Here is a 17,699-nt window from a genome sequence, read left to right as displayed (position 1 = left end):
CCGAGGAGCATAACCCAGTCCCAGAGAGAGCGAGCAGACTCTGCACCCCTCAGCCGCACACATAAAACCCACCCCCACAGCCGCACACATAACGCCCCCCCCCTCGTGCAGACCGCCAGGACTCTAGCCCAGCCAGCCGCCCCCTGGCCAACCACACCCCCCCACGCAACCCATCAGCGCCTCGCCACCCCGTAAAACCCCAGTGCTCAATTTAAGCTGTTGGCAATTGCAGTTCAAATTGCTGGGTGTGGGGTAGCAAGTCTTTCAAGCAAGTCAAACCGGAAGCACTCAAACCCCTCCTGCCCCGCAGACCCTGGTCTGGTGGAGTCTTGTCCGGAGTAGGATTTGTGTGCCAGTGAAAGTGTTGTAGGCTAATATGAGTGGAATTCATTTTTCGGGAGTGGCGTGAAGCATGTCGGGGCAGGATTGTGACGAGCAAGATCGCAGCCGCCCGCCACATTCCCACCCACATAGCTCGTACCCTACCCGTCCCGCAAACCCTGGTACTGTTGTGTGGTGGATGTACTGAGTATGAGTTTTTGCACTGGGAGAGAGAGGCAAAGCACAACCAGATCAACAGAGCGGTCCAGCAGGCCGGGGAGCAGCCACGCTGATCCAACGCGCCAGAGCACGGCCACCTCCTGTACCCGGAGGCGCCCAACACACAGCGACCACCCACGGACACAAGAGTGGCCCACCATGTCAGGCAGCTCCGTGCCCCCATCAGGCCTAATTTTGGAATTTTGGGTCACAGAAAAGATGTTGTTGCAAATAAGCTTCCACAGGCTGATATCGGTGGAAAGGTCGAGGAAGGTCTCTTTCCAATTTCATGGTAGGTAAAGATAAAGTGTCATCTGTTTTTAATAAAAGTTTGTATATTCTGAAAAGGGGATTTTTTAAATTACCTACATGAGTAAGATGTTCAATCATCGGAGGTGGTTGTAGGATGTTGTTTGTCAATCTGATTTTAACTTTCAGAGACCGCTGTAGTTGAAGGAAACTGATCACTGATATTATACCTTTGGGTTAAGGTTGGATAGGATATAAGAAAATTGTTTTCAAAAATGTGTTACACATGTGAGATTCCTTGTCTTTTCCAAGACCTGAAGATTATTGGTCTGGAGATTATTGGGTTTGGTCATGCCACATTGGGGTGAATTTGTTTTCAGATAGTGTGACCACTTATTTTGAGGAATCTCCACCAGGCTGACAGTTGTTGCAATGAATGGGTTTATAAAGAAATTATGTTTCCTTATTGATTCAGTAAGGAATGGTAGATCCGGTAATGATTACTCCTGACATTCTGTTTGTTCAATGTTTCGCCATCCATGGCCCAGATGTTGCTCTGGTTGTAACCATTTAATTATAAATTGAAGATGGTTTGCTAGTTAGTAGTTTGGGGCTGCTAGGCCTCCACTGTCTTCATTTTTCTCTAGTGTTGCTGGTTTAATTCTCGGTTACTTGTATTCCCAATAGAATTTAATAATTATTGAGTTTAGAGTATTAAACCAATTTACTGTTGGTTGGACTGGGGTCATTGAAAGTATTTAGTTTATTTTTAGTACTATATTCATTTTTCACTGCTGCTATCCTACCAATGAGATGTGAGATGAGTAGGATGTGCCATCAAGTGAGGTCTTCAATAGATTTGAGCAATGGAGTTAAGGGTAAACAAATCTGACAGATTGGTGGAGATATCAATACCAAGGTATCTAATGTTGCCTGTTGCGATGGTGAAGGGAAGTTTCTTTGTTACAGCCTACCAGTCCTCCCCACTGAGTGGTAAGACCATGCTTTTAGTCCAGTTTACTGAATAGTCTGAGATAGCTGAAAATGTAGATATAAGATTGAACACTTCTGGTGGGATGATATTGGGTTTCGTAAATACAACAAAATATCGTCTGCATTCAATCTGATTTTGTGAACAGTGTCTCCCGGTTCTATGCCAATGATATTACTCTTTTGGCGGATGGCCACCGCGAGGGCTTCATTGAATAGGGCGAATAGTAAAGGGGAGAGCGGATATCCTTGTCTTGTGCCGGGGTTGTAGAGTGAAACGCTGGGAAGTGTAACTACTTGTGATGACAGAAGCAGATGGAGAGTTGTACAGGATTCTGATCCATTGAATGAGCGACTCTCCAAAGTCAAATTTGTTGAGGGTGGAAAAGAGATATGTCCAATTAACTCTGTCAAATGCTTTTTCGGCATCTAAAGAAGCAATAACAGTATTTAAGTTGTTCCTTTGAGATATTCTGATCAGACTGAATAAAGGGCGCATATGTCTGGATGAGTGTCTGCCCTTGGATGAATTATGAATGGAATTACTTTTTCAATTTTGTTGGTTAGGGTTTTACTAATAATCTTTAAATCGCAATTAATTAGGCTTATGTGTCTATACCTGGAGATGAGGGTTGGGTCTTTATTGGGTTTGAGCAAATCCGAAATGAGAGCAGTATTCATGTGCTGAGGCATGGTGGAGGTTGACTTAATCTCTGTAACCATTCTGATAAATAATAGGGATATAAATTGCCAGAAGTGTTTCTAGAATTCCACTGGGTATCCATCGGATCCAGGTGGTTCATTGTTGGGCATAGAGAAGAGTCAGTCGTGATTTAATGTGGTAGCCTACTCTGTGGAAAGTTTAGGGAGTGGAGGAATGAGTTAATGTTTTAAATATTTGATTCTTTATCTGAGTAATATAGCTTATTATAAAAGTATTTCTTGAAGGTATTTTATTGATACCTGCGGGGTGAGGTGTATGTTATCCTACCCTGTGGATCTTTGATGGCTGTAATAAGTGTTTTTGCTCTATCCCATATCATTTGATTAGCAAGAAATTTACCTGATTTGTCATTGGATTAATAATTGGCTCTTGCATGAGGAATTGTCTTTTGATGGGTGATATTATCAAGTTGAGATGGAATTGCCCGGATCGCATTTCAGATTTGCTCAGTGGGTGAGTGGGCTTGTTGGGAGTGCAAGTCTTTTTTTATCGTTGTTCTCGTTTATTTTGGCATTCTTGTCCTTTCTTTTTCTTGGGATTGGAGAATTAAATAATACAACCCCTCAGAACTGCCTTAGCCGTTTCCCAGAGTAAGGATGGTGATATTTCTGGGGAGTCATTCAGTTCAACGAAAGAAGTCCATTCTCTGGAATTTAAATGGTTAAATTCTTTATCGGTCAAAAGTGAGATGTTAAGCCGCCACCTGCCAGGAGGGTTCCAGTTGGTTTAATTTATGAGGTTGAAACTAGTTGGCCTGTGATCAGAGATTACAATAGGGAGGACTTCAGGATTAATGATTTTGGACATTACAGAGTTACTTGTGAAGAGAAAGTTGATTCTAGAGAAGCTTTGGTGGGGTGGTGAATAGTATGTGTATTCTCTATTCTCTATCTATGTTGATTTTTTGATCGCCAACAATCGTGACGAGCAAGATCACTCCTATATTGTGTTAGTGTCCGACAAACGCCAGGGCTTGTGATTATTGCTGGTTTGTGAAGTCTAAACTTGGATCAAGTACTTTTTTTGAAGTCCCCTCCCAGTATAATAATTGAGTCGGAGAATTCTCAGAGTTTTGAAAATATATTGTGAAAGAGATTTGGGTCATCCTCATTGGGGCTATAAATATTAGCTACAGTTAATTTGATCTTACACAAAATTACGTTAATCATTATGTAACGCCCTTCTGTGTCTGATATTGTGGTTTTATTCTGATATGGGATACTTGTATTGATCAATATAGAAACAACTATTTTTTTTGAGTTGTATAATGCAGAAAATGTCTGATTAACCCATTAAGCTTTGAGTTTTAGGTGCTTGGATGCAGTTAGGTGAGTTTCTTGCCGCAGACAGAAGCTGAGGTTCATCCTGGTGAGGTGACTTAGGATTTTGCTACATTTAGCTGGTGAGCCCAAGCCTCTCACATTCAATGGGTGTCATTGAGGTTAGTTAGGGGGTGATGGATGTGGATTTGTAGTTTTTCCCCTGCAGCAGCACAGTGCATCCAAGGCAATAGCTATACTACCGTGCCCGTGATTTCCCATAGATAAGTTGAGTTTTCCTCCTTTACATTCCTTTTTACTGTCCTGGTATTGCAGGAAGTTTGTAGGGATACATATCAACACAAACAAATGACAAATAGACAAAGATAAACATTGTAGAGTTAGACATACACATAGTGAGAGTGATGAGAGAAGTAGGGAGGGAGGGATTGGGCAGGTGAGATGATGAGTGAGCAATATTTACAATCCTAACATAGATAGGATGGTAATTTCTACATCTCGCATATCAGAATTATCAGAATAACAGGGTGTGGTGGAAAAGTCTCAGAATAACACCCTCTATATATAGCTTATCAGCAACCAGCGATACCCATTTACCCTTCTTCGGGTTCTCCTTCAGGATGGGGTACAGCACCTTCTGTCAGTCGTTGATCTCCTGGGGGAATTGATTGTTCATACCCAGTGTGGTCCTTTCAGTTTTCGCCCTTTGCTGTTAACTAGCTCCTTGTGCTTGAAGTGTTCAAACTTGGCAATGATGGAACGGGGACGGTTTTTAGATCTGCGTTGTCTTTTTGCATCTTGCCGACCGTGCAGTACAGGAAATTCAAGGCTGGTTTTGATCTCGGAAATCTCTCAGAAGCGGACCAAGCATGTCCAGCTTCTTGTTAATCTCATCCAAAACACTAACCTCTACAGTGTTGGATATTAGATCATTGGTATTAGTTGCTGAGTCTGTCTTCTTCCTCTTTGTGCGATTGTTCTGGTCCTGGTCCTCTTGCATCACGTACTTGTTATAATAATAATTAATATGATCCTCGAGGTCCCCCACTTTGGTTTCATGCAGTGTTTCTTTTCTTTATTTATATCTATATATATTTTGCAATTCGCTGTTATTTGTCTGAGTTGGAGCAGATTGTCTTGCAGATTGGTGTTTTGGTTCTTGCAGCTCGATGCCGCCATGTTGGATCTGTACTCGCTTCAGTCTTCTCGCAAGATCACAGGATGCTTCTGTCTCTCTCCTGCTCCTGACAATCTACATTTTTAAAGTATTTGTTAGTTCCCTCTACAGGTCAGACCCTTGCTGTGTCTCCTGACCGCCAGCCTCCAGGGGGCGTCGTGGTTCAGACGGCGGTGCTGGGCAGTGGAGGGTTGGGGGTTACCGGATGCCCCCCGGGGATTGCACGGACCCCACGTTGAGAACCATTGCTCCGGTGTCATATTTATTTAGTGCCTAACAGAACCTGAACTTTAAGTAAGGTGTGTGTGCGTGCGTGCGTGCGGTCACCTGCCAACCGTGGCTTAACCACGCCCCCTCATCTGCCACATACCACCACTTAGGCTGCGTAGCTGTCTGGACGCCAGCCGAGCGGGAGAGGAAGTGTGCTACCTGCGTCCCCGACCTATGGATCACCTTGAACGTGAAGGGCTGAAAAGCAAAGTACCAATGGGTGATCTGCGTGTTGGTATCCTTTATGCAGTGGAGCCACTGCGGGGCGCCATTCATTCAGTTGTAGGTCTGACCTGGACTTCCCAAATGGCTTCAGTCTGATTGTCGCCCTGAGGTGTCCTGTTGTGAATGTTGTTGCTGCCTCGCTGAGAGAATTCAGCTCTACGAAGCCTGTGGGGCTCCATGGCGATAGCAGAAAACACTCCCAGAGTTTTCCTAGCCTGGAAATGGACAAATCCTTTCCCTGGGTGGGTCAGCCTCACTCTGCGTTGGCCTGTCATTCTGCACAATCAACTTCTCTTGAAATAGTGTCCTGGAGAAGGGAGTCTATAATAAATCCTCCACATCAACCACAGCCACTCCTTCTCCTCCTTCAGCCATCTTTACTTTACTTACTTTAGTATTGATTGTGCATTTCAATTAATATTTTCTTCTTGATATATTTAAGATAAGATAGACACTTTATTAATGCCCAAAGGGAAATTCGAGTGTTGCAGAAGAAATGACATACATGTCAAACACACATAATGTACAAAAACACATGTTTGTACAAATGTACAGTATTGTTAATAGTTTATATTTGTATTATATCTTGTCAGTTTACACCTGATTTAATATTTGCTTTTGCACAGCAGTAGTCTATATTTTCTTGTTGATATGGTTTTGATTTACATTCTAATTCATATTTTCCCCCTTTTGTTATTTCTGGTTTTCATTTCAGTATAATAAAATATTTGTTGAGGACACCTTTAATTTTTTTTTTTATTTGACAAGGAAAATGCACATCAGTGCCCATTGTTCTGAAAGCCCAATTATGTCTAATGAGTTAACAAATGAGGTTAACTATTAAAATAAACATTCCAAATAATAATGAAATGAATCTAGTCTGAGACAAATTCATCTTTCATCTGTCCATTGTTCACATTGAAGGTGAAGTATGATGCACACATCACAGCAACAGAATGTCATTGTTATCCTCCCATATGCGATGGATTCAAGGGAGCCACATCGGGATGTCCGAGTCACTGTCCTATCCTATCCACTAATATTCCTTATCTCATATTCGCTAATGTTCATTGTCATTATTGAGTCATATTCATTGTCATATTCATTATATTCACTGATGCTCATTTTGTCATATAAACTAATATTCATGATATCATATTCACTAATGTTCATTGAGGTGCTCAAACCAGCAATGGTTTGAGCAGACCTAGAACTAGGTGATTGGGATCAGAGTGGCTGCATACCTGTTGGTCTAACAAGCAGCAGGTTAAAACCCCCATCCCCACACTCACACTCAGGAGAGGAGCCCTGGCATGACATGTTCTATCTGTTGCTGGCTTGTTCCACCTGGCCAACTCTCTACAATTAACTGGTGTTTACTACCCCCGGCTTCTGTGTCTCTGTGCCGGAGAAGCCCTGAAAGCGCCGCTTGGGTGGCGTGTGGCAGGAGAAACTGCCACATTCATTACGTCACATTCACTAATATTATCACTAATATTCACGAATATTCATATCATATTCACTAATATACATTATATTCACTAATGTTCATTGTCATATTCACTAATATCCATGATATGCATGTAATATTCACTAACGTTCATTATATTCACCTCATATTCACTCAGTCCTATTCATTATATTCACTAATATTCATTGTCGTATTCAGTAATGTCACATTCACCGATATTCATGTCATGCAATGATATTCATTATGTCATTGACTGGTATACATTATATCATATAAGGAGTTAGAGTCAGGATGGCCGAGCGGTCTAAGGCGCTGCGTTCAGGTCGCAGTCTCCCCTGGAGGCGTGGGTTCGAATCCCACTTCTGACAATGTGCTTTTGGTGGTACGTGCCACCTGAACGTCAGCAACACTAAGGAGCTGATGGTGGACGTCCTCACTGAGCCACACACACAGGCTCCACTACCTCACTGTACTGTATGTAGCATACTGTATGTAGCATACTGTATGTAGCATACTGTACTGCATACTGTACTGCATACTGTACTGCATACCGTACTGCATACTGAGTCACTGTTCTGGGTTGTTCATGATGCTGTATTGCTGCGCCGTACTGTTGTATACTGTGCTGTATTATCATATTCAAGATTCAAGATTTTTTATTTGTCACATACATATACATACTTCCATACATATATGCAGTGAAATGTAATGTGTATATATATAGTATAATATAGTATTATATATGTATTAACACTACCTCACTTTATTCACATGCCACTTTAAAGCACATATCTGTATATACGTAATTGCCTATTCCATATACATAAGCATATTCCTTCTATCTATTCCATTTTATCTCATTTTATTGAATTTTATTTTTATTGTATTTTATTTTATTTTATTTGATTCTCTATATTTTTACTTTATTGTAAGTATTCAACTTACTGTATTACTGTATTAGGAGTCAGTTGGTCTGTTAGAAAGAAATTTTCCCTAGGACATATTGTGTGTTATCACCGGGTGCGTTGCATTACACTTCACTGCATATATGTATGAAAGTATGTATATGTATGTGACGAATAAACATCTTGAATCTTGAATCTTGAATCATGGGAGGACTCCCTGCCCGCCTACCTGTGTCTGCCTGACTGACTGCCTGACTGACTGCCTGTCTGTCTGTCTGATCACTATTCAGGCTTGGACTCTCTTCTTGTTGCTATAGCACCCCCTGTTGTGACGCGTGGTACTGCAGCTTATGACACATTTCAGAACCACACTACGCCAGAAAGCAGCTTCCTGACGTAATTGCAGAATAAGCCCCGCCTCCTAGGACAGCAAAGCCCCGCCCCCGGGCCAGCGGCATAAACCCGGCCCCTCCGGACAGCAGTTAAGCTCCGCCCTGGTGCAGCAGCATAAGGCCGGCAGCCTAAGCCCCGCCCCTCCGTCCCCTCTGGGCAGCCTAAAAACCCCGCCCTCGGGCCAGCAGCCTAAGCCCCGCCCCTCTGGCTCGCTCTGGGCAGCAGCCTGAGCCCCGCCCCTCCGGGCCGCTCCGGACAGTAGACCGAGCAGCTCCCCGCTTGCTCCCTCAGTGCGTGTGGATCAGCTTGATAGAAGGAGACGAACTGCGGAGAGAGAAACATGGTGAGAGCCGCTCCGTCCTTCGTCCTCCGTGACTCGGGAGCATTCACTTAGTTGAACCGACTCTTTGTGGGTGACAGCGTGCCGCACCGGGAGCTGTCCCCGGGGGAGGCGCGGTGTGTCCGGGCAGCCGCTGTCCGGCTGCCCGGCGCCATCTTAGCCTCATGTTAACCGTTAACCCAGTGTGAATGAACTACAAGTGGAACTTGAGTGACGTTCATTCAATCATCCACTTTGCATTTCATTAATTTCTCTTCTGCTTGTGTTCCAGCCCATTTAACCTGTTTTCTAGTGAAAACCTAAATTAGTTTTTATTTCCACAGATTTTCAACCTTCGCCCTAAAACTGCAGAGCCCAGGGATCCACAGAGAACTGGGGTTTCTACACCCATCTAATCTAATATAATGTGATGTCATGGCATGTGATGTCATCTATCTCATCTCATCCAATCGATTGTATCTAATGTTATGTAATCTATCACATGTAATGTAATCTATCACATCTAATTTAACTTTAATGTAATCTATCACATTGACACTAATGTATTGTAATCTATCACATCTCATGTAATCTAATATTACATGAGATGTGATAGATTAGATTAGATAACATGAGATGAGATTCAATTGGATGAGATAGATTACATTCTAATGATCTAATGTAATCTATCTCATCCAATCTAAACTAATCTAATGTAATCTATCTAATGTAATCCAATGTAATCTATCTAATGTAATCCAATGTAATCTTTCTAATGTAATCTATCAGAGCATCAGCACAGCCCCCCCCCCCCCCCCCGGCCAGATAGGATTTATTTCAGTGTCACTTCAATAAACGTATTGTATTCCAAGATGAAGTCGTTTGAAGAGTGATGATATTGGAAACGTCATTTCTATCTGACCAATCAGAGACGAGGACACATACACTCATAAAGTCTTTAGGAATACAGGTACTCCTCATTTAACGACCGAGTTCCTTTCCTACAACCAGGTCGCTGAGCGAATTTGTCGATAAGCGAGGACCCGTGTTACTAGCCAAGCGAGGCTGGTATATATATTATATAGTATATATATAGTGTTATTTCACGGTAAGGGGGCGAGGCCATTGCAAACACTAGTGTAGTGAATACTGACAGACTGCGGGAATGAGACTGAGAACGGTGATGAGATGAATTGTATATAGTATATATAGTGTATACAGTGTATAATATATATAAAGGGTGATGAGATGAGATGCTATGGTATTGTACAGTGTACAATACAGACTGGTCAGAGAACTGTTTGTAAGTCTGAACGGTGGTTAAACAGGTAGGTCGTTCAGTGAGGAGTACCTGTACTACATAATACTACATAACACTAAATTTAATTTGAACTTGAACTTAAATCATACTACATAATACTACATAACACTAAATCATACTACATAATACTAAATCATACAACATAATACTACAGAGTACGACATAAAACAACAGAATACTACAAAAAAATACAGAATACTATAAAAAAATACAGAATACTACATAATACTACAAATTACTACATAATACTACCGAATACTAAATCATCCTACATGCTACAGAATACTACATGAAACTACACCATACAACAGAATACTACATAAAACTACAGAATACTACATAACACTAAATCATACTACATAATACTACAGAATACTACATAAAACTACAAAATACTACATAATACTACATAACACTATAATATACTACATTATAATCCATGATACTACAAACTAATACTACAGAATACTACAGTATTTCAGGTTGCGTCGGGGTCGCTCTAGAGCGGGGATTGAGAACCTATGGCTCGCGAGCCAATTATGGCTCTTTCCATGACGGTTTATTGCTCGCAGACAATTTTGAGTTCAAATTTTTCATCACAATTAACAAGTAATAAATCATTATTCTGTGTCGTTTTAAAGTAAAACAGGTGAGAGAAAATTCAATTTAGAAAATAAAATTCAAAATATAAATGTGGCGGATAAAGGGGCATGGTCAAGCACCGGCTGCGGACCACCTTTCACTCGGCGCCCGGCCCCTCCCCAGTCTCTGCTCAGGCGCCGCTTGTGGGAGTCTCTGCCACAGGTGAGGCTTCAGGGAGGGAGACGGAGTCTTTGTGGCCGTGGTGCACCCACACTGCCAGAGTTGTATTGTTCATTTACATATGCGGCAGGCAGGCCACGATAATATATATCACTGAGAATTATTATAATAATTGTGGATAACAATGATCCTCTTGGGCGCAGGAGGAATGGTGTTCCACTGCTGGGCTGCTTACCAGCCCGTGCACCATCCCCTCTGTAAGAGAGAAACATTAAGAAAACTCCCTGCCTCCAGTCGGACCGTTCAGCTCTACACCAGTGGACAGAAATGGAATGTATGTGACAAATAATCTCTTGAACTTGAACTTAAACCTGAAGAGCAGCTGATTCTTAAAACTTGGAAGGAGCTTCCCGTCACGTAGCACACAATGCAGCGTGGGGGTGTTGCCGTGTGGAGCGTGCTTGCCTCTACATACGCATGTGAGTCTTTGTGGCGTCTGAGGAACATGAAGAGCAACCTCCGCTCATGTTGAACTGATGGAGCCTCAACGCAGCATGAAGCTCAAGCTCACTACGTATGAAGCAGACGACAAGGCCACCAGCAGAAACTGGCAGCAGCACCAGTCGCATTAATGCTATAAAGTATTTCATTTATTATTGGTAAGCTGCAGTATAACAACAATATTATTAAGAAGAATAAAGAGAAATTTATAATATATAGCGCTTTAAGTTGCATTCAATTTTATTAAATATTATATGGCTCACAAGGAAATACATTTAGAAATATTTGGCTTTATGGCTCTCCCAGCCAAAAAGGTTCCCGACCCCTGATCTAGAGTGAAGTTCTACTGCTCTGCAAGAGTAGAAGAACCTCCATGTCCTACTGAGGATGTAGATCCTCCATGAGCGACTAGAACAAACCTCCTCCCTCCGTCCCCTTCTCTCTATCTCCTCCCTCCCTCCCTCAAAGGGTTTTTAAAAAGTCCGGCTCTGCCTCCTCCCCAGGCTTCCGGGGTCACAGTGAACGACGAGGTGATCAAGGTGTTCAACGCCATGAAGGTGCGGAAGTCCTCCACGTCAGAGGAGGTGAAGCGGAGGAAGAAGGCGGTGCTGTTCTGCCTGAGCGAGGACAAGAAGAAGATCATCGTGGAGGAGGGGAAGCAGATCCTGGTGGGCGACATTGGCGACAGCGTGGACGACCCCTACGCCTGCTTCGTCAAGCTCCTCCCGCTCAATGACTGCAGATACGGCCTCTATGACGCCACCTATGAGACCAATGAGTCCAAGAAGGAGGACCTGGTCTTCATCTTCTGGTGGGTGTCTGCTCCTGCGGTGGAGCGTCTGGATCCAGAGGTGGTGCTGCTCTGTGCTGCTCTAAAGCTTGTTGTTCCTCCAGGGCACCAGAGGGCGCTCCGCTGAAGAGCAAGATGATCTACGCCAGCTCCAAAGACGCCATTAAAAAGAAGTTTACGGGTAATGCTGCGACATACTAAGCACTATATACGACATAATATGTACTATATGCTACAGACTACACACTATATACTGTTATCACTAACGCAAGTTGGATTTAGCGTGGTGACGGTGTCGGTAGGCTACTTTTTAATTTGTCTCATAATGACAAATGCTGTTTCAGTCGGTTTGCATTAAATCAAACTGGTTTAGGCTCGTACACCGGACGCCACCTGCAAACTATACTATATACTACATGCTCCGTACTCTATACTATTCACTACGTACTAGATACTGTATACTAGGTAGTATGTACTATGTGCTGCGTACCACTAGGAGGCAGTGTGTTCACTCTGCTGAGGTGCCTGAAGGAGGATCAGTGTCAAGAAGATGGAGGGATAGGTGGTGGGTGGGAGTGGCAGAGTAACTCAGGACACGTTTCCCAGGATAACCATGGTAACCGTGGTATCACTGTACAGCGGCTCTGCGATACTCGTACATTGCAGGACAATTCGTCGAGGATACATCACGATATCTGTGCAACTGAAGAAGAAAAATACCGCTAAAAAGGCAAAAAAGCAGGAGTTCTGTATTTATTCAAGGCATTGTGGTGTCAGGCCCCGCCCACACGTGTACTGGTATTTTCAGAAACGTAGTATTTTGTCTGCGTGTTGGCCTCCCGTCTGCACCAAAACGGCGTTTCAGGTCACTGAAAAAACAAACAAAAAAAAAAACTCCTTCCAGAGTGGATATTTTTCAAAACTCAGTTTTCTGTGTATCGGTGTGGACTGTGAAACAGAGGTTTCAAGCGATGATGTCAGGACCTCGGTTTTACACATGCACAACTGCTGTTTCACACGTTGAGCGTGCGCCAGGAACCTACAAACAACGGCGGCGGCGGCAGCCAACCGGTGTGTACATGAAGCAAAAAAACCCCCCAAAAAAAAAAAAAACACCTTGTCTAACCGTGCGTAACACGGCGCACAAAAGCGGAACAATCCCGGACAAGCCGTGACGTGCGGTCACCGTGGATGAACGACATGTTTACAAGTAGCGTCACCTCATGGCGACGCCGCTGTGCGGACCCGTTTAAATACACCGCGCCCAATCGCTCCCTATGCTGTTGTTTGGTGTTTGACTTCATCGCCCCGCCCCCCGCTGGCCCGGCACGTTTGTGTCAGCGTTGTCCATGGTTTTTGTGTTTGCGTACGGACGGACGCACCGTTGGTGTGGACGGGAATTCTTGGGAAAGCGCAGGGGTCAAAAAATTTTTTTTTCAAAAATACCCGTATACGTGTGGACGAGGCCTCAGTTTCACCTCGTTTGACAACTGAGATGAAGCAATGTACAACGAAAAGATGTCCGATGGTTGAATAATATCTTAAAATATATAAAATATTCAATACTCAGTTAAGTTAAAGCTTAAAGCAATATGACGCACACGTGATAACCTCTTCCTTTAAAGATGGTAGTTGATGATTCGATTTGATCGGCCCCTAGTACCTGGATTTAATTCCAGACACAGTAACCGGTTTCATTTCCACGTTAACAACAAACTAAATGTCGTGAAACTCTGTTGAGAATGAAGCGAGTTACAGTGGATTTTGTAGGGAAGTCTGCGTCTCTCAACACACATGGTACGTTGTTTACTGGTGGATCTTGAGCGTTCCAGTACGGAGGACGAGCAGACAATGAGCAGCGACGCTGTCATTGGCCCGTTCACCACATGTGGTAAAGAAGCAGCGACGCAGCGTCAACCAATCTCTGCTTGAGAGTAAAACACAGCAGCGTCGTCTTCATCCTCGTCTTCATCCTCGTCTTCATCCTCGTCTTCATCCTCTTTTCACTCTGCGCCGTCCGGGCGGCAGTAAAGCTCCGCTCCACTACGATGGTTAGGTTTTGACACCGAGCCGCGCTTCACATGCGAGCCGAACCGCGGGGGGGGGGGGCGACCCGTACGCATCAGCTACGTTCTGTTGCACCTCCAGCTCAGAGCGCCACCGTGTTTTAATACAAATATCTGTATTTGGCGTCGGTGCATCGAGAACGTCTCGCAAGAGGCAGTATCGCCGTATGTTTCAGCACCGATATTTTGTCCCAGACCTAGTGGTGGGTGGGTGGCGGGACGAGTGCCTGGAGGGATAGAGTGATGGGATGAGGGATGGAGGGAGGGAGGGATGAGGGATGGATGGAGGGATGACGGCTGGATGGAGGGATGACGGCTGGATGGAGGGAGGGAGGGAGGGATGACGGATGGATGGAGGGATGATGGATGGAGGGAGCGAGGGATGACAGATGGATGGATGGATGACAGATGGATGAGGGAGGAAGGATGGATGTAGGAAGGGAGGGATGACGGCTGGATGGAGGGATGGAGGAAGGGAGGGATGACGGCTGGATGGAGGGATGATGGATGGAGGGAGCGAGGGATGAAGTATGGATGGAGGGATGATGGATGGATGGAGGGATGATGGATGGATGGAGGGATGACGGATGGATGGAGGAAGGGAGGGATGACGGCTGGATGGAGGGATGACGGATGGAGGGGGGGATGATGGATGGAGGGATGACGGATGGAGGGATGACGGATGGAGGGATGACTAAGTGCTGTCGATGTCCTCAGGGATTAAACACGAGTGGCAGGTGAACGGACTGGACGACATCCAGGACCGTACCACTCTGGCCGACAAGCTGGGGGGGAACGTGGTGGTTTCCCTGGAGGGCAAGCCGCTGTAATGGACTGTGCCATGTGACGCTGCACACGGGGGGCGGAGCCACCTCCCGCTTCCAACATGGAGGACGAAAAACAATCGCTGTTTGCCACAGAAACTGTTTGAAGCCAGTAGAAGAAGAAAGCTCCGCGACGAGCCGATTGGCCGATCTGCCAAAACACCAGGAAACTCCACAGCCTGTCTGTCTGTCTGTCTGTCTGTCTGTCTGTCTGTCTGTCTGTCTCCCTGCCTGCCTGCCTGCCTGTCTGTATTGCTGTTCTGAAGCAGGAAGACGGCGTCACTTTGTCACTTTGTGTTTGCGCTCCCTGAGAAGGTGCTGAAGAGGGGCTTCCTGTTTCCGGTCTCCTGGTTACAGCCTTAACTTCCTGTTTCCTGTCGCCTGGTTACAGCCTTAACTTCCTGTTTCCTGTCGCCTGGTTACAGCCTTAACTCTGAATGTAAAGTCAGTTCCTTTTTGAAGAAGCTTCGTGGAACTTTGCAATAAAAGCCATGACGTCCCAACGTGTGTCTATTAAAGTATTTAATCGGTATATGTATCAATTAATATTCAAGTATTTGTAATCTATTGGTATTAAAGTATTTCTAATCTATTGATATTCAAGTATTTGTAATCTATTGATATAAAAGTTTCTGAACTATTGATATAAAGTTATTTCTAATCTATTTATATTCAAGTATTTCTACTCTCAACCACCAGGGGGAGTTCTGGCCGCCGCCCCCCTGACAGATTGAACCATCTGCTTCTGACCTTTGTCTAAATTTACTCTCAGCTGTTTGCAGATCCAGCAAACAATTCCTGACTGGACTAAGGCAACATTACTACCAGTAGTACTAGTACTACCAGTACCACTCGTACGACTTGTAGTACTTGTACTCAAGATTCAAGAGGTTTATTTGTCACATACATATACATACATACATATATGCAGTGAAATGTCTTTGCAACGCACCCAGAGATTATGCACAATAGTTAAACTGAAGATAATAACCTAATTCCTACCTAGCTAACTGGTAGTAGTACTGTACTAGTAGTAGGTATAAGGTATACTATGGTATAATATGGTATAATAATGTGGTAAACAGAATAGTATGGTATAAGGTTTATTGTATGAATAGGTATATGCTATAACATATATTGTGTAATATAGTATAATGTGGTATATAGTACAAGGTATATTGTATAAAAAGGTATAAGGTATATTAAGGTATAATAACATGATAAGATATATGGTATATTGGCAAAATAAGGTATAGTATGGTATAGGGTATAAAAAGGTATAAGGTATAATGTGGTCTAATAAGGTATAATATGGTATCATGATAGTATAATACAATATGTGTGTAGCCGTACAGTAAATAAGATAATAACAGTACAATTTAATATATGATATAATACAATACAATATAACATTATACAATATAATACAATATATAATATATAGTATATAATATATACAATAAGTATATAATATATACAATATATACAGTATATAGTATAATACGATATAATACAATTCAGTACAATATAATACAACACTAATAATAGAATATAATGCAGTATAATACAGTATAATACAATACATTATCATACAATACAATATAATACAATACAATATTATATGATATAATACAATATAATACAATAAAATATACAGCAAGACAATATAATACAATATACAATAAAACAGTATAATACAATATAATATAATACAATACAATATATAATATAATACAATATAATACAATATATAACAACAATTAAATATAATACAATACAGTACAATACAATAAAATACAATATAATACAATATAATTTAATGTAATACTCTAAAATTATACAATATAATACAGTATAATACAATATATTGTAAAATGGTAAAATGGACTGCATTTTATATAACGCTTTTCCAGTCTTCGGCCACTCAAAGCACAATATTAAAACAGTATAATACAATATAATACAATAGGATACAATATATTAATATATGTTACAATATAATATTATACAATATAATATGATATATGACACAATATAATACAATATAATATAGTGTAATACAGTACAATATAATATAATACAATACAGTACAATACAAAATAACACATTGCAATATAATACAGAGTAATACAGTAAAACACAATATACAATAACATATCATATAATACAATATAATATAATACAGTATAATGTCAATATAATACAATACAATATCAGTATAATACAGTATAATTATATATCATATAATATACAACAATATACAATAATATACAACATAATATGATATAATACAATATAATACAATATAATATAATACAACAACACAATATAATACAATATAATATACTATAAAACACTATAATATAATACAATGTAATAGAATAAATGACAACATAATACAATATAATATAATACAATATAATACAATATAATTGTATATAATACTATATAATACAGTATAATACCAATATAATACAGTTGGTACAGTATAACACAGTATAATAACATATCATATAATACAATACAATATAATATGATATAATACAATATAATATAATATACTATAAAACAGTATAATACAATATAATACAATACGATATACAATACAAAATATGACACATACAATATAATTCAATATAATACAGTACAATACAATAAAATACAATACTATATAATACTATATAATGATGCAGTACAATACAATATAATACAATATGATACAATATCAATATAATATGTTACAATATAATATAATACAATATAATATATAATATGATACAATATAATATAGTGTAATACAGTATAATACAATACAGTATAATACAATATAACACAATGCAATATAATACAGTATAATACAGTAAAACACAATACAAAATAATATATCTCTCT

General features: G+C 41.4%; 1 protein-coding gene across 1 annotated transcript; it reads left to right on the top strand.

Annotated features, from left to right (window-relative positions):
• The first annotated feature begins 8,449 nt into the window (after positions 1–8,449).
• On the top strand, positions 8,450–15,310 carry cfl2 (cofilin 2 (muscle)). The gene is made up of 4 exons (XM_080012785.1): positions 8,450–8,567; positions 11,631–11,938; positions 12,022–12,098; positions 14,701–15,310. Exons 1-4 carry the CDS (start codon positions 8,565–8,567, stop codon positions 14,811–14,813), a joined length of 501 nt encoding a protein of 166 aa, XP_079868911.1. The 5' UTR covers positions 8,450–8,564; the 3' UTR covers positions 14,814–15,310.
• Positions 15,311–17,699: the final 2,389 nt, after the last annotated feature.

Source organism: Zeus faber (assembly GCF_960531495.2).
Source record: "Zeus faber genome assembly, chromosome: 13".
NCBI classification, from domain to species: domain Eukaryota; kingdom Metazoa; phylum Chordata; class Actinopteri; order Zeiformes; family Zeidae; genus Zeus; species Zeus faber.
Note: the sequence above shows the minus strand (reverse complement) of the source record. Positions and strands in the feature narration are given on the sequence as shown.

What these genes read in the sequence shown, in the direction of transcription:
- cfl2 (XM_080012785.1), top strand. An exon ending in GACCTGGTCTTCATCTTCTG is followed by an intron (nt 11,939 to 12,021) that starts GTGGGTGTCTGC and finishes TTGTTCCTCCAG; the next exon opens with GGCACCAGAGGGCGCTCCGC. An exon ending in CATTAAAAAGAAGTTTACGG is followed by an intron (nt 12,099 to 14,700) that starts GTAATGCTGCGA and finishes CGATGTCCTCAG; the next exon opens with GGATTAAACACGAGTGGCAG.